This window comes from Pelodiscus sinensis, chromosome 2 (assembly GCF_052426305.1).
Source record: "Pelodiscus sinensis isolate ZL-2025 chromosome 2, ASM5242630v1, whole genome shotgun sequence".
NCBI lineage: Eukaryota > Metazoa > Chordata > Testudines > Trionychidae > Pelodiscus > Pelodiscus sinensis.
The window spans coordinates 129,726,543-129,748,719 of record NC_143053.1 but is presented as its reverse complement, the minus strand read 5'-3'; the positions used below and the strand labels follow the sequence as shown (position 1 = coordinate 129,748,719).

General features: G+C 43.3%; 1 protein-coding gene across 1 annotated transcript in view; it reads right to left on the bottom strand.

Moving 5' to 3' along the window:
* The window catches only part of CDH12 (cadherin 12), a 259,798-nt gene that overhangs the window by 107,428 nt on the left and 130,193 nt on the right, over positions 1-22,177 (bottom strand). The window contains exons 3-4 of the mRNA XM_075921427.2: positions 19,012-19,131; positions 13,921-14,088 (exon numbers count right to left, since the gene is read on the bottom strand). Of these exons, the coding sequence (XP_075777542.2) occupies positions 13,921-14,088; positions 19,012-19,131 (288 nt within the window). The remainder of the gene's footprint in view (positions 1-13,920; positions 14,089-19,011; positions 19,132-22,177) is intronic.

Genomic DNA, 22,177 nt, shown 5'->3' with positions numbered 1-22,177 from the left:
ACTCAACCGTCTGAGGGCTCCCAGTGGCAATCACAGCCCCGCCTCCCAGCTGGGACTCCCAGCCGCTCCCCCTGCCCACACCAGGCTTCCATCCGGTGCGCAGCCAGAAAAATTAGAAAATACCAGACATTGCACATGTCCGGTATTTTCTTATTTTTTTTAACCGGACAGAGCGTGCAAATACCGGACTGTCTGGTACAATGCCAGACACGTGGCAACCCTACCCACCTGTCCTCCCCTGCGGTGTCCTGGCTGAGCGCGCAACACTCAGCGGAGCCACCACGGAGAGAAGGGAAAGGGGTGGGGTGGTGACGTACACGGCCAGGGTGCAGGGCCGTGTATGTCACCGCCCCCCCCTTCGCTTCCTGCTTTGGCACTCAGCTGAGTGCTGTGCCCCTCAGCCAGGCCACCGGGGGAGCCAGCAGCACAAGGGGCCGTTTGGGCTCCCCCGTGGCGGGAGGGAAAGAGGGGGCGGGGCGGTGACGTACATAGTCCTGCCCCCTGGCCGTGTACGTCACCACCCTGCCCCCCTCACTTGCGGCATCCCGGCTGAGCAGGCAGCACTCAGCCGAGTGCCACGGCAGGAGGGGAAAAGGATGGGGAAGGGGGGCAGGGAGAGATGGAGGGGAATGAGAGGCAGGAGGAGGAGGAGAAAGAGAGATGAAGAGAGAGACAGGAGGCAGAGGAGAGCTGAGGGGGGGAGGCAGTAGGGGGAGAGAGAGAGAGAGAGAAGGAGACGGCGCAAGAGAGAGAGAGAGAGAGAAGACCTGAAAATCCCGTCTTATGACGGGCTAATTGGCTAGTTTATTAGAAGCTGCCTGGCAGAGGTGAGTCTGGAGAGGCTAGTTGCCCTACAGGACAGTTCAGAAAGGTCATTCAGTGCAGAAGGGATAGCACGGGAGAAGGTGTCTGAGTGAAAAGCTGACAAACAGGAGGATGAGACTGGAACAATTGTTGATAGAACAGACAAGGTAAGGAAGGGGCAGAGTGTTAAGGAAACAGGAGAAATGTTGATAAGCAGAGAGAGGTGGAGCTATAAGGTGCTTGAAACGTGAGGAGAAGAAGCTTAAAATTAATGTGGTGAAATGGAGGAATCCAATAGAAGATTTGGTCAGAATGAAGGGTAAACGAAATGACATACATTCTGAGAGAGAAGGGCATTAGAGGAGGCAAAGCTTACAGAAGTAGCAGTAAAGGCAGGTATGGTCAATGGGCTTTGTTTGTTTTGCGGCTAAAAGATAAAGACCCAGGCATATTTTGCAGGAAATATTGAGAAGAAAAGAGAGGAATGGAATCTGAGCGTGATGAGCAATATTAGCAACCAGAAGAAATGATGTTTAGGGGTGCCAAAGTTAGAAAAGTTGTCTCACAGTTCTGCCTCATGGTTCATGTGGGAATATTGCAATAGTATAAAGTATTGACTTGTGAATATTTATCCATGCATCCAAGCACCTCTTTATTTTACAGTAATTGTGTCAGTAAACTCAGAGTGAAATCTGGACATAGGCACACAGACATAAATTATGGCCATCTGAGTTTCTGGTAATAGAAGCTGAAAGTTCAGAAGCCCCTTTTAGGTGTGATTACTCAATCTCAAAAATATTTGGGTCAGCTCCATTCGTCCCTAGCACTTTCTTCTAGCATCCAGCTTCAGGATCCTTCTTTGACTCAAGCTCTCTTCAGTGCAGAAGAGGGAAGATGACCTTTGCTCTTTTCCCATTAAGTCTCTGGAGGCTGATGTCTAACCAACTAACCTCAGCTGAGGCTCTTCTATATTAGCTTGCTGGCCCATCACCCTCATCAGTAGCCACTGGAGAACGACAATAGGCCTCCAATTCAAGAATATGTCTTGACCATCTTGCTCCAAACTATATTCTGTGGAATGGGATGCACCACTGCCCCCTCAGCATCCGGAGCTGGTGCTGGTGCCAAACTGGAATGGGAGAGCCGCCAAATTATATGAATGGAACTTACATCTTTTATTTTACTGAAATGGTTGAGTCAAAACTTCTGCCTTCTTCAAAACTCATTGCTAAATCTTGCATGCAAATTTTGAGGCATCATTCTTTAAAAAGATAATTGAGTCAATAAAAAACAATGGTCATTATCAGAAACAAGCAATATTGTTTGTAAATTCTATTCTATTATCATCTGACAGGCTTTGAGATAAATGTTTCTTTTCTATACAAAGAGGATAGGAAACTGAAATATTTGAAAAAATACATATCGACTTCTCTAAACCTTATACAATATTGACAGTATCTTTGATAGGAGTGTTACACTTTATAATATTGCTGAAGTTTACATGCATATGACAACTTATCTTCTTTTTAATAGCTTGAGTTCAACTTTCTTGGTAAACGTTGTACTGTTGTGGTATGAAGCAGCAGGCATTGCATCTAATCTTGGTCATGGGAGTATAACCCAATAACACTGCCTGGCAGACTTGCTTGAGAATCATGGGTATGTCTGCACTACAGTATTATTTCGAAATATCTTATTTTGAAATAGTTAATTAGAAATAAGTTATTTTGAAATAACACCTCTACATACGAAATAGTGGATGCTGACTCGCATTTAAGGCCGGCTGGAACCAGGTCCAGCAGGGCATCAGGTTAGGAATTACTTTGTGTGGCTGCTACGAGAGGCTATCTGAGGCTTGTGCTTAGAGAAATACCCCCCTCCTCCAGGGGAAGCCAGTTCTCAGGTTTCCCTGCTTGCTTGCCTACCTCGATGAGGGATGGCAAAGCATTTTGTCTCTGCTTGCCCTCACTCGGGGCACCACAGAACTCTGCAACATGGAGCCGGAGCTGCCCCGGGCATTCTGGTGCTTCTCTTGCTGCAAACCTGGCTGCACTTTCTGCAGTTTGCCATCCAGGAGGTCCATCAGGGGGCTGTCAGTATCCAGGAGGCCCTGCGGGAGAGCTTGCACCCTGAGAAGCACTAAGAACCTCCCTGGTCTACTCCACTGAGGGCTTGTGCCTCATTCCTCCATCAAGTTCTTCCATTTACCCTCCCCCCAACTCCTTTCCTGATGTAAAATAAAATACACGTTTGTCTTTATTTAACAAAACTGGGGGGGGGGGAATGAAACTCTTGTAAGACTGAGGAAAAGGAGGTGGGAGAAGTGAGGAGAAAGGGTGGGGGAGAAGAGGGGGAAACCTGGGAGAAGGGAGCTGGAAGGGGGAAGCCAGGGGAAGAAGAGGGAGGGGAAGCTTAGAAGGGGGTGGGGGTCTCATTGGGCCAACTGTCTCCCAGCACTGTGGATACAGGGGCCTCGTCGTCCCCAGGGAGATGGGGAGGGGATGGAGGGTGAGGAGGGTGTGGAGGGAGAAGCAGGAGGGGGAGAAGGATTGGAGGAGGAACGGTAGCTGGGGAGGCAGCAGGCACTGGAGTGGCAGGGAGCATCACACTCTGCACCAGGGTCTGCAGGTGTTGGCAGATGACATGGCTAGTGTCCTATATGAAGGACTATTCTTGCACAAGAGGGCTTATGCCTGAACGGGAGCATCAAAGTATTTGTGCAAGAAGCACTGATTTTGTACATTACAAAGTCAGTGTTCTTGTGCAAATTCTTGTGGCCAGTGTAGACAGGCGGCAAGTTTTTGCACAATAGCGGCCATTTTTGCGCAAAATATTGCCAGTCTAGACGCACCCTATAATTTTAAAATAGTGATGGATTCCTTTCCAGTATTGTGGGATCTTCTACAAGGATATTTATTACATTAAAATAATAGCAAAAAAGTGTCTCCCTGAACCAGAATGTTTCTATAAGCATTTTTCTATATATATATTATTTTATTTCTCTAAGTTGTTTTCACATTCATTCAGTCATCATTGAGTAGAAGAAAGAGGCAGGGCAGCTGAAGCACAATAAGATTGCAAAATATGAATTAACCACTTTACTTAATTGGTTTGATTCCATAATGTATAATTTATACCAGCTAATTATACAGCATTTGTCATTAAAATGTCGAAGTAAATGCATTCCATCGACTTCTTCTGAAGCTTATTTTAACAGTTGGAAGCCAGCCATAGCCATCCTAGAAGCTAGCTCAGAACAGTCTAATATGAACGTGTTAAGGGTGAGCACAATAGCTTCAGTTCCCTCTATGCATTACTAACGGAGGGTACGTCTACACTACAACGTTAATTCGAACTAACTTAGTTTAAGCTTCAGGGGGTAGCCGACTTAGCCTGTACAGGATAAACTTAAAAAAACCCAAATGATCTGGTAGCACTTAAGGGTATGTCTACACTACAGCACTAGTTCGAACTAACTTAGTTCGAATTAGTTAATTCGAACTAAGCTAATTCGAACTAACGCGTCTAGAACTAAAAACTAGTTCGAATTAGCGTTTTGCTAATTCGAACTAGCAAGTCCACATTGAGTGAACCCTGAACAGGGCTTAAGGATGGCCGGAAGCAGTGCCAGCAGGGCATCAGAGGAGGACTTAGAGCGTGGAGATGCTGTCTCAGGCTAGCCGAGGGCTGTGCTTAAAGGGTCCCGACCCCCACCCCGGACAGACAGTTCTCAGGGGTGCCCCGCTTGCAAAGCAGTCCTGGCTTGGATTGCCCGGACTACCCACACTGGGCACATCACACCACTCGGCCATCAGCCCGGCTGCACTTGCCGCAGGCTGCCATCTGGGGAGAGGGGGCAATCGGGGGGCTGCAAGAGAGCTTCCACCCCCAGAAGCCCGCAGAGCCAGCCCAGTCCTCCCCATCGGGGGCTCGTACCCCATTCCTCCCTCACCTCTTTCCACTTACCCTTCCCTAGCCCCCTTCTTATTGATGTACAAAATAAAGATAACGTTTCTTCCAACATTGACTCTGTCTTTATTGAACAAAACTGGGGGAGACTGGGAAAAGGAGGTGGGAGAGGGGAAGAGAAAGGCTGGGAGAGGGGAGGGCAACTAAAATGATCAGGGGTTGGGAACAGATCCCAGATGAAGAGAGGCTACAGAGACTGGGACTGTTCAGCTTAGAAAAGAGGAGACGGAGGGGGGACAGGATAGAGGTCTCTAAAAGCAGGGGTTGGGTGGAGAGGGTACATTCAGAAAAGTTCTTCATGAGTTCCCATAAAGAAGGACTAGAGGACCCCAAAGGAAAGGAATGGGTAGCAGGCTTCAAACTAGTAAGAGAAAGTTGTTCTTCTTCCCAAAGCAAATAGTTAACCTGCGGAACTCCTTGCTGCAGGAGGCTGTGAAGGCTACAACTAGAACACAGTTTAAAGGGAAGTGAGATCAAGTCATGGAGGTTGGGTCCATGGAGTAGTCTTAGCCAGGGGGTAGGAGTGGTGTCCCTGCCCAAAGTTTGTGGAAGGCTGGAGAGGGATGGCACGAGACAAATGGCTTGGTCACTGTCTTCGGTCCATCCCCTCCAGGTTCCCTAGGGTTGGCCACTGTCGGCAGACAGGCTACTGGGCTAGATGGACCTTTGGTCTGACCCAGGACGGCCATTGTAAGCTCAGGGCTCAGGGTCGGGGGTCTCAGTGGACCCCCTTGATTTTCATGCACACCTGCTCCTGGGTGGCCAGGCTGGCAGCTCTCCTGCCCTAGACGGCCACTTTCCTGTGCCTAGTGCGGAGATCGTGGACGAGGTCCACGATGTCCGCACTAGCCCAGGAAGGTGCCCGCCTCTTGCGGTCCAGGGCAAGCTCCCGGGAGCCGCCAGCCTGGTCCCGGGAAGAGGGGGTGGGCTGGGGGACATCGGGTGGGTGGCTCTCTGCCGTGCCAAGTGCAGGGTCTGCTGGCTGGGTGCTGGCAGGCTTGCACCTGGCACGGGCACCGTAGCCAGCCCGTGCCCCTTTAACGGGTCCGGGGCCAGGAGGGGGGCATAGAGTTTCCCTGGTGTTGGCCACAGTGGCCACCAGGGAAACCTGGGGAGGGCTAGCCTCCCACTAGTTCGAATTAAGGGGCTACACACCCCTTAATTCGAACTGGTAAGTTCGAACTAGGCTTAATCCTCGTAAAATGAGGTTTTCCTAGTTCGAACTAAGCGCTCCGCTAGTTCGATTCAAATTCGAACTAGCGGAGCGCTAGTGTAGCAGCTATGAATGTTAGTTCGAACTAACCTCCGTTAGTTCGAACTAACATTGTAGTGTAGACATACCCTGAGAGAGAGAATACCCATTAGCTGACACACACCTGAATATGAGTTGCTTTCATCTATGGATGGGTCTATGCTAGAAAATTAGGTCACCATAACTATTTTGTGCAGCAGTGTGAAAAATATACCCTTAAGCAGTATAGTTAAACCAACCTAAGCCCCATCAACCAAGCTATCACATTTCAGGGAAGTGGATTATCTACACTCAGGAGGGAACTCATCTCATTGACATAGTAGCATCTATGCCAGGGTGGGGAGTCCTGGCATGGCAGCCAGATGCAATTCAACAGGGTTAGTCACTGGCAGGCCACCAGATTATTTGTTTACTTGAACGTCCAAAGGCACGGCCACTCCCTGGTCTCAGTGGCCATAGTTGCCATTCCTGGCCAATGAGAGCAGTGGGAAGCAGTGTGGGCTGGGCCACCTGTTCTTGAAGCTCTCATTGGCCAGGAACAGTGAACCAATGCCACTGAGATCTGGGGGACTCCGTGCCTACAGATTTGCATGTAAACAAACCATTAGGTAGCCTGCCAATGGTGAATCCTGATGAGCAATGTCTGTCCCACGGGGCTGGAGGTCCCTAACCCATGGTCTATGCTGAAGCTCTACAGAGGCTCAGTTGTGCCACTGTAGCATTTTAAGTGTGGACACATCCCAGTCTTCTCCATTCAAAGTTTCCTTCTTTCTTTCCCCTAGGATGTATTACCTCACCTCAAATGCTTGATTAAATTGCTCCAGGCATCAGTATTATTCTTCAGAGGGCACACACATTTTCATTCTGTCACCTCTTTGGTAATATAAAAAATTTGGGGATATAAGAAGATAGTTTCTATGTTTACAAATATACTCGTTATCTACAATTTAGAATGACAGCATGATCAGACAGTTAGTAAGAATATCCATGTGACTCCCCTATGAAAACATATTCCTGCTATTGAAAGATTTAAATCCATTCATTCTTCCAGTTATATGAAAGTCCATAGCAGCGGGTTATCTTGCTTTCCAAAATGTGAGTCAAGACATACCTGTAGATCAAACAGCTCAAGTGCACCTATATAATGCTTCAAGATTTTCCTGTGGTCTCACCAGTCTGCCTTCATTACATAAAATTACATTAAGATGGAAAATCCCTATTAAACATTTTTTTTTAAAGTGTTTCCTAAATAAAAATTCATTGTTCAGCAGGACAGTCTTTCATCACTGGAATCTGCTATTCTATCTAAACCCTCCCCTATATTTTACAGGCTCTTCAATGGGAAGAAAATGATGTGTGCTCAAAGTTGTTTTGGCAAGCTTAAAATCCACTTGTGATGAATAGGAGGAGTGCTGATCAGATTTTGGTGACTAAAGCGTTAAATTCAGGTAGCTAGAAAGTGTTGGCAGGGAGCCCGGAGAGCCAATGGGAAAAGGTGCTGAGATTGGAAGATATACCTGCCTGCTGTTTTTCTTTTTGTGAGTTTTTAAGCTAGGACATGGGGGAAGAAGATGAATTGAACCAGGCAGAACTATCATGCCTATAAAGAACATTGGCATGGAAATGGATTGGACCTTGAAGCATGGCTCTTAAGTAAGTAGGGAAATGGCTATTTAGTCACAATCAGGTTATTTTCTTTGTCTTGCAGTTTGGTTAAACTTCTCTATGCTGCATCCATGTCTCCACCCCGATACATTATATTTTAAGTTGTATCCCAGAGATGTAATTTCTCTGTGTTTTAATCTGTTCTTTTCTCAGGTGCTCTGTAACACCTAGCAACCAAGCATGCTTTATCAAGTATATATTTTTCTTTTTTTGGTAAAATCACCTTTAAGGCAATGGTTTGATTCTTGTATCTTGGAAGGGAATAGGAGGTCTGTGTATGCATGCCTAAGTCTGAGAGGTCAGCTATTAAAGATTGCAGTTTGTCTTCTCTTTTTTATTCCAAGCTCTCTTGTGGTAAAAGAGCTTGAGGGTATCCCTCTGGAAGAAGTTCAGGTGCTTCCTTCCTGAGTTAAAGAAGAAAGGGTGGGGGTTTTTTTTTCACTTGGTGGTGGCAGCTGCCTCCCAAGGACAGGGAACCTGTGACCTTGGGGAACTTTTAAGCAGAAACCTATAGAGGCAAGGTATTCTAAAGGTCTCTTGTGGGCCCCCAACTTCTGCACTCAGGGTATGTCTAGACTGCATCCCTCTGTAGGCAGAGGGATGCAGATTAGGCAGGTCGACATTGCAAATGAGGCAAGGATTTAAAAATCCCGCACCTAATTTGCATAAAAATGGCTACTGCATTTTGCTGACTCAGCAATTTGTCAGCAAAAAGTGGCAGTCTAGAGGGGGATCTGTTGAGAAAGAAAGCCTTTTTCAACAGATCCTGTAAACCTTGCAGGAGGCATAAGGGATCTATCAAAAAAGGCTTTCTTTCTCAACAGATCCCCCTCTAGACTGCTGCTTTTTGCCAACAAAGTGTTGAGTCGGCAAAACACAGCCGCCATTTTAATACAAATTAGGCATGGGATATTTAAATCCCTACCTCATTTGCAACGTCAACCTGCCTAATCTGCATCCCTCTGCTAACAGAGGGATGCAGTCTAAACATACCCAAGAGTACTAGATGGGGAACAGTCTTGACAACATTCAGTGTACAGTTCCTTCCTAGTATTAATAATTGTGACAGACTGCTGGCTAAGCCAGAGCTCTGCCACTACAGCCTGGCTGAAAAGGCCAATTACAGCCAGCTGGGCAAGCCCAGGCCTGAAGGGCTAATGGAAGCAGCCTCATTAGCCAGAGCGGAAGTGGAGGGGGAGGAGCCAGAGTGTGGCTGAGTGTATGTAACCCAGCCAGAAGGAGAGGCTGGCTGAGTTAGCTGCTGTGAAAACCAAGCTCTGTAAATAGAAGGCAGTAGGAAGCTGGCACAAGCAATAAAAAGGCATGGGTGATTGCACAAGAGAGGGTTTCCAGGTGATTTGTGGTTGAAGAAGGGGTCCCAGGGCAAGGACTGTGACACACATGGTGTCAGAGGTGGGATCCAGCACCAGTGACAGCGAATGTGGTTGGCAACCCAGAGATGGAGGAGAGCCTGCAGTGGCTCATCAAGCAGCAAAAACAGGTACAGTAGGCCCTGAAAAATTTCCAGCAGTCCCGCCAGATGAAGACCCAGGCCTTGCTAACCTGGCAGGCAGAGCAGCAGCAAAGACTGCAGAAGTTTATTAAGAAGTAGAACAAGATGCAGCAGCAACCACCAGGCCTGGGACTTTGTAAAATGGGGCCAGCAGATGACATGGATGGTTTTTGGGGGGGACATTTGACCAGGTAGCTGTGCGTGTCAGATGGGAGAGCCCAGGGAGAGACCCAGGTTGTGTATGGCTCCCTACCTGGCTGAAGAGAGTCAAGCAGCCTACATGGCCCTGGGGGATAATCTAACCTGCAACTATGAGGCAGTGAGAGTGGCCATTTTGTACTGGGTGTGTCTGTCCATGGAAAAGTGCCTGCGGAAGTTTTGGTCAGCTTGATCGACAGCAGTAGTGAGGCCCTGGACATTTGCTCAAAATTTAGTAGACTGGACAACCCGCTGTCTGAGGCCAGAGACATGGACAGTGTGGGAAATAATGGACTCACTTGTACTCAACCAGTTGCTGCAAGCCCTGCTGGGTCAGGCGCCACCAGTCTGCAACGGATGCAACGGTCAGGCTGGCGGAGGAGTATAGCAAGGCGGAGGTTCCCCAGAGAGAAGGCCGACCCTACAGGGACAAGGAACCAGGGAGGAACCTGGATCAACCCTTTTCTTTAAAAGTCCCAGAGAGGAAGGAGACACCCTGAGGAGCACCTGGAAGGGCTGGCAATGCGGGAGGGCAGGGCATAGGAATCAGGACTACCCGAACAGTATGGACTGTGGGTAGGTGGGGTTCTGTGGATTGACTCATGAGGGAGGACTGACAAGAGGCAGAGTCTGCTCACTGTCCTGATACAGGTGTGGAGAAAGGCCTGGGGAGGGTTAATGGACTCCACATCAGCCCACTCGCTAGTGCAGAAGGAGCTGGTGCAGCCACATTGGATAGTCCCTGGACCACAGATGACACCAGAATGAGTCCATGGGGACAAGAGGTCCTATCCAGTAGCCCAGGTGCCACTGGAAGTGAGGGGCAGATTCCACAGGAAACGGGTGGGGGTTGTGGACCAGCTACCATACCAGATGATGATAGGTTGGGACTGGGACTGGCCTGCTACAGAAAGAGAGGAGTCTTAGGGAAAGGTGAGAGGTCCTCCAGAGGGAGACAGATATGTAGCCATCAGTTCTACGGGTGAGGAGAACTAGAGTACATAGCAGGGCAGTGCCTTAACCCCGTGGAGACAGACAGGTGGGAAGCATGTCTGGGGATGATGGGTAGTCCTAGCCCCTTCCAAGGAGAGGAGACACAATTAGATTGCTCCTCAGGAAAGGAGACATCAACCCCGGTTGGGGAGACAAGGGAAACTGAGGCACAGATGGTACTACAAGTAGGGTATGGAACCCTGACACCCTCCCCCTCCCCAGTGCAGGTGGAAGCAGTATTGGAGGAAGGGCCTCAATGGGGGCATGTTTTATGTGAAGACCTGTGGGCAAGGGCTGAATTTTACTGATCAGGCCCCTACCAATATAATTTTTGCAGGGAGGGAACAAAGGAGCCTCCTAAAGAAGCCCTGAGGGAGTGCTTGGGTACAATCAGAGATTCACACTGAAAGGACCCCCTGAGTAAGGACCAGAAGGGATGGTGCTACCTCAGATTAGGGTCCACAAGGACCCCAAGAAAAAAGAGGGCGAGCCAGCCCCAGAGGCAGAGAGCTTTATGGACTGGCAGGCTGCCCTATGTACTCAGCTGTGGGAGGCACTGAGGCATCAGGGTAGGGGCCCTTGAGAGGGCCTGGGGAGGCCTGAACCTGGCAATTCATAAGCGAGGAGGTTTGTGACAGACTGCTGGCTAAGCCAGAGCTCTGCCACTACAGCCTGGCTTAAAAGGCCAATTACAGCCAGCTGGGCAAGCCCAGGCCTGAAGGGCTAAAGGAAGCAGCTGTGGGCCTCATTAGCCACAGGGCTAGATAAGGCAGCCAGAGGGGAAATAGTGAGGGAACAGCTGGAGAGTAGCTGAGTATGTGGTGGGGAAGGTGAATTAGCTGCTGCTAAAACCAAGCTCTGTAAATAGAAAGTGGTGAGAAATTGGCACAAGCAATAAAAAGACACGGGTGATTGTGCAAGAGAGGGTTTCCTCATGACTTGCAGCTGAAGAAAGGGTCTTAGGGCAAGGGGCCCAGGCAAGGACCATGTCACACAATGCATGCCATCCAACTTTTGCTGGAGAAAAAAAATCCTAACTCAATTCAGAAAATAAGCCTAAGCCTTATTCTATCATAATGAATATTTTCTCACTCTACAGGATAGTATGATGTGCAGCATCTTTGGTGACAAGAGTAAATGCCTCATTGCATGGTTCTAAGTAACTTTGTGAGATGCCTGAGTTCCTATGGGTCATGGATTCCATAAAGACACTTGGTTTTGTTTCTCATTATAATAATCTGTAACCCACTAACTCTCCTTTATCCTAACTATGGGTATGTCTACACTACCCCGCTAGTTCGAACTAGCGGGGTAATGTAGGCATACCGCACTTGCAAATGAAGCCCGGGATTTGAATTTCCCGGGCTTCATTTGCATAAGTGGGGAGCCGCCATTTTTAAATCCCCGCTGCTTCGAACCCCGTGCAGCGCGGCTACACGGGGCTCGAACTAGGTAGTTTGGACTAGGTTCCTATTCCGAACTACCGTTACTCCTCATGGAACGAGGTGTACCGGTAGTTCGGAATAGGAAGCTTAGTCCGAACTACCTAGTTCGAGCCCCGTGTAGCCGCGCTGCACGGGGTTCGAACCAGCGGGGTTTTAAAAATGGCGGCTCCCCGCTTATGCAAATGAAGCCCGGGAAATTCAAATCCCGGGCTTCATTTGCAAGTGCGGTATGCCTACATTACCCTCCTAGTTCGAACTAGGAGGGTAGTGTAGACATACCCTATGATAACAAAGATGTTAATAGCCCCTACCTCTTAAGTGCATTGACTCCTTATGCTTACAAACTGGAACAGATTAGTATTTGGCTGGGACATTTTGATTACTTTCTCAGACTAGAAGAGCTCTGTGGAGTTTGAATTTTTCTCCTTTGCTCTTTGAAAAGCTTTAGTCTATTAAATCAGATGGTCACATTATGAAGTAATATTGGCGACTAACCAAAGTCCATAGTAGCAGAGAGAATCAAAGGTAACAGCTAAAAATCTGCTGGAGGAAGGGCTTTGTGAACCTTGCTGCACCGGATATCTGTTTGATTTTGTGGAGGTTCTGGAATCTCTCCAGAAATGCAATGAATTTCACTACTCAAAGTGGGAAAAACAAATGTTTAAGAGAAAACAATGAAGGCACAGGTATGATCTGGAGCCTATGCCACCAAAGAGCCAGATATACGTAATTACGGTTATTATGTGTCCCTTACCATGTAGGAATGTAATCAAAACAAGACAGCCACATAAATAATGGCAAAAACAATACTCCTGTGCCACCACTAAATTGTTCATTCAAATATTATAATCTAATAGAAGTTTGTCCTGTTGATGGTTAGGCTATGTCTATACTGCTTCCCTCTTGTGCAAAAGCCGATGCAAATGAAGCACAAATTAGCATATTGCTGTGCTTCATTTCCATAATTAGGGGCTTTTTTTTTTGCATAAGAGGCTTTTGCGCAAAAAGAAGCTCCGTATACAGCTCCTTTTTGTGCAAAACCCCGATCTTGTGCAAGAGCCATTCTTCCTCATTTTTTCAGGAAAAACAGCTCTTGTGCAAGAGGGATTTTTGTGCAAAAAGGAGCTGTTTACACATCTCCTTTTTGCGCAAAAGCTGCTTGTGCAAAAATGGCCCCTAATTATAAAAATAAAGCATGGCAATATGCTAATCCATGCTTCATTTGCATAGGCTTCTGTGTAATAAGGAAGCAGTATAGACATAGCCTTAGCTAACAACAAAGGGTAGGATTTCCCAAGGCATGACTACCCAGGTGCACAATTGCTACATGTTTGCAATGTTTATTGTTTTGAATAAATACCAAAGGCTCAAATTTCACACTTGCTGAACACTCACAACCCCAACAGTCTTTAAAGTGATCGCCATGTGCTAGTGAAAATTACCACCCTATAAAACAACATTTTAAAATGAGCACGTTTCTGAAAAATCTGATTTAAACTAATTTATATAAACATCTTTGATATGTGATCTATATTCCGATTCTGTGAATATTTTCCAGTACAGTCATAACTTGGATGGGCACAACAGAGTTGTATCTGCTTATGACAACAATTATTCTGACTCATAGTACTTCTACCAGATATTGCTGCTGCTTTGTTTCTTTGTGCAATATCTGTGTATTCCTTTAATAAAACGGGCAGAGAAGTGTGACCTACCCTCAAGTGTAATACGTTTTATAATCAGGAGTCATTTGAAGAGTGAAATCAGCTTTCCCTTAATAAAATATATCCCCAAAAGTGATGTGATTAAAAAAAATATAGCTGCTACCAGCTATGGGCTGATCGTTCAATATGTTGCATATCCTCATCTCCCATTGAATTTTTGGCACTTTGGAAGATTGGACCTTTTTATTCTTTAAAACAGTTCTTATCCTAGCAAAGATCAATCTCATACTTTTCCATTATGCATTAGGGTTTCCTTCTGTCTGGCCTCAACCCAAGAAATTCTTAAAGGGGGCCTTTCACCCTGATATTATAAAACTGCAATCATTTTGAAGTTAGTATATGTAAAATGAAACATACTCTTGGGAAATCTGGGTGGGTTGTCATTGACATCGGTGAGAGTTATGTTTACAGTGGTAGTTCCAGCTAATCCTCCCAGCTGTCCTCCCATATCCTTGGCTTGGATGAGGACTTGATATTGTTCTTTGACCTCTCTGTCCATGTTTGGCAAAGCTGTTCTTATTACACCTTAGAGGGGAAAGAAAAGAAAAGATGCACAATGGCCATAAATCAGAGGTTTGTTTTCTTTCCTATGTATACTGTTGGTCAGAGTCTCTGAAGAGTTCATTAACTGGCACTTCCTATTTAGACACCTACATGAAGTGCTCAGATTTTCAAAAGCACTTGTACTCAGCAACTCCCATAGAGACTCACAATGATGTCAAACCTTGATTACACAGTAGTATGTCTGGGACTGTCCACCCCATCCCCCATGCACACACACATAAACATTTTGGATCATGGATTAAGACTGTCAAGTGTATTTTGACTAGGCTGTGAATAAGAAGAAAGCTAATGTCTCCCAAATCACGATAGAGAAAGTGCAGATAAAAGAGCAGGGGAATGGGAGTAGGGGTGAAGTATGGACAAAAACAATAATAATAATAATAATAATTAATAATAAAAACTTGAAAGAGGGAAGTAGACATGACTAATTCTCAGACTGCCCCATGTCTCTCCTGCCTTTGAAACAAAACATATACAATCATCACCAATGTAGTGAGTTTCCACTGATCAAGACAACATCCCTTCTGTACAAAATGTGCTGTTTGGTTACAAAAAGGGATCGCTGAAACAGAGATTGCTAAAAATGATCAGGAACTTTTTGAAGAAGATATGGTAAATATTTTACCGTCAATTGCACATACACAATTAGTCATTAATCCATTCTTTTAATCTTGAGTGACTTTGAACAGTTGTCATCTAACTACAACTTCTATAGCTTTCTTTCTCTTATGTTAAAAATGTAGGATCCTGTGACCAAATTAACAGGAAATGGTATTTTACCTTGTCATAAGTCAACCCCATATAATGCAATATAATTAAACAATATTTCTCAGAAATGGTTCAAAGCAGGCAGTTTAAATGCAGACAGCCGGTATAGCTGCGAAACAATCCAGTTGGAATGATATTATCTTATAAATCATTATCTCTGAAGATTAGGCCGGTTGGTTTTAAAAATTAGTCTTTTTTTCCTTTTGTTACAATGTACGCAGAGTGATAAGATAAAAATCTCCCCTAGGATTGTAGTTATTTCTTTGGCAATTAACGTGTGACAACCAGTAAGAATGGAAACAATTAGTTTCTAATGCTCATTAAGATTCTAAAAATAACTTTCAATTGGATACACCACTTGTTCAACTGATCAAAAATTCCTAATAAATTGAATTGTATAAAAATGAAGTTTTCCTTCATTCGTATCATTGATAATAACAATTATTGTACTCCTTCCTCCCTCTTCTTTAGCACAGCAGTTAAGGCATTAAATAATAGCTAAATTCCAAAAAAAAAGCACATGTTTACTCGGTCTTGAAACAAGGGGTACGATTCTTTTCTTTTGAAAGACTCAGTGCTATTCAATAGGATCTGCTTTCAAGGTAGAACTCCTAGGCTACGTCTAGACTACATCCCTTTTTCGGAAAAGGGATGTAAATTAGACGTATCACAATTGCTAATGAAGTGGGGATTTAAATCTCCCGCGCTTCATTAACATAAAAATGGCTGCCGCTTATTTTCGGCACAGAGCTTTGTCGGAGAAAAGCGCCAGTCTAGACGCTGATCTTTCGAAAAATAAAGCCTTTTCTGAAAGATCCCTTATCCCTCTTGAAATCCCTTATCCCTCATTAGCAATTGTGATATGTCTAATTTACATCCCTTTTCCGAAAAAGGGATGTAGTCTAGACGTAGTCCTCGAGTTTAAAGCTCAAGTATTATAAAAATACATATTTTAAAAGTGAGTAAAATTCTAAAATAATACCCTACTCGCATCATTAAAAACTGGAGTAATTACAGACTGAAAACGGAAAGAGAAGTATTTTCAAGCATTTTTTGGTAGTGGTAAAATTGGAACAACATTATCAAATTTCCATTGAAACCTCCTTCCCTTTCCATGATTTTACATCCTGAAATGTTTTACAACGTATTTGTTATACTCAAGTCCAAGGAGTAAACAACTATGGAAATTGTTTCCCTTGTTATACTAACAGAAGAGAGCAAAATAATAAAGGTTAAATAAATAAATAAATAAATAAAATGGTGGTGTTTAGCACTCAGGGTACGTCTAGACTACAAGCCTCTTTCGAAAAAGTGTGTCTAGACTACAAGCAGATTTTTCGAAAAAGTGAGCCGCTTTTTCAAAAGAGAGTCTAGATGCTCTCTTTCGAAAAAGCACAGTTGGCATTCAATAGCACCTTTTTTCGAAAGAGTACTTTTGAAAAAGGAGTTATTCCTCATAAAATGAGGTTTACCGCGATAGAAAAAACTGCCGCATTCTTTCAATTTACTTTCGAAAGAACGTGGATGCAGTCTAGGTGCAGGTGAAGTTTTTTCGAAAAAAGGCTACTTTTTTCGTAAAAACCCTGTAGTCTAGACCCTCAGTGAAGCAAGCAGGGAATATTTCATGAATAAGAGTTCTTCTTAGTCTTGATTTTTATATTATTTTAAAGAAAACATTGGGTAGCCTTAAATCTGTTAAAAATCTTCCTAATAGATTACAGTGCAGTAACTCTAGTCCTAATCACTCACTGCTTTTCCTGTCTGAAAGTTAGAAGACATTTTGTAGCTTTTCTCAGAAGAAATCTGTCTCCAATAAAAACCAATGTGAATACTTTTATGTAAAAAAAAGTCCATTGGGAATTTTTTCCTTCACTTTGCACTATATATTTTAAAAAAAAAACAATCCTAAGAATGAAAACAAACCTTTTCTATAAAAAGGCATGTGTATACATGGATGATTCAAAGTGCACATTTAAAAGTCTCAGTAAAGTAAATTATTATATGGAATATCGATTACCAGGAAAGCAGAATATACAAGTCATACCATTTCTTCTTCTTCATAAAGAGGATTAAAATTTTGAAGTCATGGCTTATTGTACATGAACAGTTCTACATGCATTCAGTAATGCACTGAATGTTCCTAGCTTTTACCATTTAAAATCTTTTAGTATTAACCATTGTGACACTGTATGCTAGTTCATATCCAAGATCTGTATTCAATGTCCCTGAGGTTACCAACAGACTGACAGTCCTCTAATGATATGTATGTAGACAGGCCCTGCATGTGAACTGACCTCCCGTGATCTTAAAGGAGAATCAGACATCTTTCCCAATAGAACAACTTGGAGGATATGAGCCTCTGTATCTGATCTTGCAAACAAGTTCATGAGTTAATACTAATGTGAGTAGTCCCACTGAATCCATTTGGACTTTAACAAGTATAACGAAGAGCAGACTATGGATAAAGATCTTTAGTAAAGTACATGAGGAGGCTTCAAACTTGCAAATAACAACATAAAATATAAATATTATTCACTGCAATCTAACTTCTGACAGGTGTTTCTGCAGTGACATCACAAAGAGCTCTATTTCCCTTTCTATTGCAAAAATAGCAAATATGGAATACTTACATTCTCAACTTCCTGTAGAGGACCACTGAAAAACTCCTGTATCATCCCCTTGATTATATTATACAAAAGGGGAATGAAATAAGGGCAAATGTTCATTGCCTAAAGATTCAGATATGTGTTTAGTCAAAGCTTCCTGGATTTTAGGGTGGGTGTATCTAATAACATTCTTTAGGTGATTTTTCCAACACTGCTTGCCTCCCCGACTATACTGGCATCACAGCCAACACCATGGGTATGAATGTACCCCCTGTAGAGGATTGCACAGTCTCTTGGATATTGCAGGCTAATGTAGCTGAGGGTCGCATTAATCTATATGCTCATTTCTGATGTAAGTTTCACTTGAGTAGAATGTCCAGACGGGGTTGATGAATGTGTAATACATGGGTTTCCCCTCTGCATGGGCTCTTCTTGTGCAAGCTTTGCTCATCTACTCCATTCTATACCAAGTAGCAAAAGGGTGCATATACCTCCAAAAGCTAAAACAGTACAGGGAATGCTGGTAGAGCTATCATAAAGTGTTGCATGAGAAATAGATAGCAAAATTCAGTCTGTGGCTGGTTGAAGCATTTCAGTTCACTTTTAGAGTTCTCTCCATTTCCTCACAAGATTTAATCTAAAAATAAGCATCAAGGTTAAGTTATTTTTTCCAGGTGTCTGACAAAGTCAGAGTTTGTTTTTGAAAGTAGATTCATTGAGCCAGCCTGCAATATGATCTACTGATAAATGGAACATGTGACAGATGTACATGCTCTTTGGAGATTCTGCACTAACAGTGTTGTGTGGCTCCCATCTCCAAATATTGATTAATCTGTGAGCGAGTCTTCAACATGCAATCCGACATTCAGGTACATCTTCATTGGGAGGAGAAATTCCATTTGATGCAAGGGGCACATGGGCAATTATTCCAATTCACATTCAAGATATAGTTTGTAGCATTTAGTGTGTGGCATATTCTTAGTTCATTGACTGATTTATTAAACATAGAAACAGGAATGGTATTTAAAAATACACAACTGATAAAATATCGCAGCCTCCTTTTTCTCCTTTCCTTAACAAAAGAGGATAAAGACCAATCAGGTGTCCACTGTCTCAAATTCAAAACATGAAATGCAGGAGTCACTGCTAGAGAATTCTTTATTCTAAGTAAGTAGAACGGAAATTGACTAGAAAGGATCAAGATTCCAGATTTTGAGCCAAACCATCCAGGAAAAAGAAAAGAAAAGAAAACTGAACAGCATTTAAAGACAGAATTAATCTGCACAGCATGAAAGTTATAGTGTATCATGAAAGACTTTTTCAGCACATATGTATTTAAGATGTTCCAAAGTATGACATCCCAGTTTGTGCACAAAGCAGATGTATTACTATGTATTGGCTTTTGGGTATTTATTTCTATAGCCCCCAATAATGCTGCCCACTTGGCTGTTTAATCAAAGTTTAAATGTTTGGAAGGGCAATGAAAATGTTTTTCTGATTAAACATTTACCTGTTTTAGGATCAATGGAGAAATATGGTTGTCCCTGAAGAATGCTATAAACTACTCTGGCACTGTTTCCATATGTTGGATCATCAGCATCTGTAGCTTTGACCTGAAGTACGTAGGCCCCTGAAAAAAAATAGGGATATTTTAATTTCCAAAATAAAACAAAGATCAGGAATATGATTGACATGCTATATAATCTAGCCCCCTTTGTTGATGGTATCTGCTGTAGTGTCTGTTTCTTTGAAAACAGAGAGAGAACACTATAATGTTTCATCCCCACACTGACAGTGTAGCAGCTGCAGCAGATGGGGAACGGAAGGCGAGCAAACACCTAGTCCTCAGAAGACACTTACCAGCAGATTGGAGGGGAGGGATATTGTGAGGGAAACCAGCCAGATGCCAAACCTTAGAAATGTAAAAGGACGTGGGGATAACAGGATAATCAATTTCCCCTTGAAGAAATGCCTAAAGGCAAGGGGAGCATGCCTACACCCTGTTGGAGGGTGGAAGCTGGAGGGGACAGTATTTCTTATGCATTTTGATGGTTTTAATAACATTTACTGGGGATCATGCAGTTTAAGACTCTGGCATTAGAGGTCTGGATTTACATAGACATCCAACTACAACTAAGGGGTTTCAGCTCTCTATAAACCAAAATCATAATTTGCTAACATTCATATGAGTGCACACACAACTAAAAAATAGGCCACATATTAGGTTCTCTACATTTGGATATAGGCGCTTCATTTTAGACAAGATTGAATATATGGATGTTTCTGTCCATAGGTTTAGTAATACAGCCACAAGTATTGCTTACTTTTGGATATCAGCTCACCATGGAAATTCTGGATTCCCACTTAGTGGGTTGTCAAGCACATTATTGCCATCTGTCTTCCTCTCTTTCAGAAACAGGGATTATACTGCTATGATTATGAATATTATTTGTTCTAAAAACCTCCCTTACAGTGAGAATAAGAACATTTCTCCAAGTCTGAAAAGACATAGTTAAAGTACTGGAAGCCTGATCCCGCTTTTGCCATGGGAGTTTTGCCATTACCAATAGCATCAGCCTATGAAGTGGCTTATTTATTTATTTACTAAACTCTTCTTCCCTTCACACCTGAAATGGACACTGGTGAAAATACAGTGCCAGATTTAGAAAGTGGGTGTCTAAAGTGCATGTGGAAAGTGAGACCCAACTGAAGGCATGTGCAAAACCCACATTTCTGCACACAGTTGATATCTGCTATGTCAAATTTTTAAGCTGGCATTGAAACCAGTACTTAGGCAGGCAGCCACCTGATCTACCTGCAGACAGATCACAAAATGCCATGAGAATTATACCACAGCCTCCAAAAAGAAAATTTTCTGGTGCTATAATATAAGTCCAAAAACGTAGATCACTCACAACCTATTTATTCAGTTAGTGGGTTTTGAAATCAAGACTTGAGTTTTGTTTCATCTACCTGCCTTGGGGTCAGCTTCATATAGGATTGCTTGTTTTATATACTTATATCAGATGTCTTTAGAGAAGCTTTACAGTAAGATAGACAGCCTTGTGTCCATACATATAGGGGTACTCAGAGTAGGTTTCCTACATTTTCCCTCTGGCTATGTCAGGACTGCAGGCTTCTTTTGCAAGAAGCTTTTTTCGGAAGAGATCTTCTAAAAAAATTTCTTCCGAAAAGAGAGCGTCCACACTGCAAAAGTGCATCAAAAAAGCAATCTGCTTTTTTGAAAGATAGCGTCCATACTGAATGGACACTCTCTCGGATGTAAGCTGTGATTGCTATAGAGGGAATGGCCACCAGGGCACTTGTGCTTTTTCCTGTTTCCTCTTCTTCTGAATGAAATCCCCCTTCCCTGTCCACGCACGCCTTTTAGCAAAAGAAGCAAAAAGGCTTCTTCCTCATAAAATGAGGATTACCAATGCCAGAAAACCCCCTCTGTTCTTTTGATTTTTCTTGCGGAAGAATGCAATTGCACTGTGGTTGTTCCTCAAGTTTTTTTGGGAAAACAGCCATTTTTCTGACAAAACTCTGTAACATAAACATACCCTTTATGTCATAGTGAGAAGTAGTTGTAACATTATGGTCTAAAGAACACATTAGGGTACTCTTCAACAAACAAACCAACTATCCCTGCATATTTCTCATGCTAAACAATGCTAGCCATCATAATATTAGTCTTCTGTCTAGTGGCCAAAGTAATTTTAAACTATCACTTATACAGAGTGGAGTGAGTGGGAGGGTGATCTGTCACTATTGGACAATCATTCTGTTTGGATGGGATGCCCTACAGCAAGTTTTATCTGGTGCTCTCCAGAGAACACTTGGAGAGACCGCAAATGCTACAGAATTATTAGATATAAAGGCAATTGGAAAATTTAAGTATCACCATTGTACTAGTACTAACAGGAATGTGCATATTAAAGATTATTTAAAAACAAAACAGGTGATCTAGTAGAGAAAGATACTACAATATAGTCCAGGGAAAAATTTGAAGAGAGTTTTTTAAAACTCTGCTACGTATCCCTACTCATGATTGCCAGCAATGCTGGAGGAACTGGAACAGATAGTGTAAACAAATTGACTGCCTGTTGGATAGTATAATAGAGTTGCTCCAATTACAGATGGTCATTGGACAAAATACAAGAGAATGTTTTGTACTACACTGATGATCATGAGGAAGTCTGAGAGTTCATAAAAAGCAGTTTGACTGGTAAGACTGATTTTAAAAATAATGTTGGTCATGTTTACAAGGTGAGGGCATGTTTCATTAGAGTCAACTTTTAGATGAAAGGAAAGGCTAGGGAAACAGTAATTAAAATAACACTGCAGAGATTATCTGGATTCATTTCAGAAGCTTTGGTTTGCTGAAGTGTGGAAATGGTCACATATTAGAGGCCATGTGGTGCCACAGAAGATCAAAGTCATGGTTTGATATAATAATTATAGAAGCACTGCATGTTCAGACATTTATGCCTAAACTTCTCATGTAGTACAAAAAGTAAGACAAGCAAATGTGGTAGGTGGCCATCTTAGTTTAACAGTGAAATTTTTGATGAGTTTAAACACAAAAAGGAAGCTTACAAGAAGTGGAAACTTGGACAGATGTCTAGGGAAGAGTATACATATACTGCTTGAGCATGGAGGGGTGTAATCTGGAA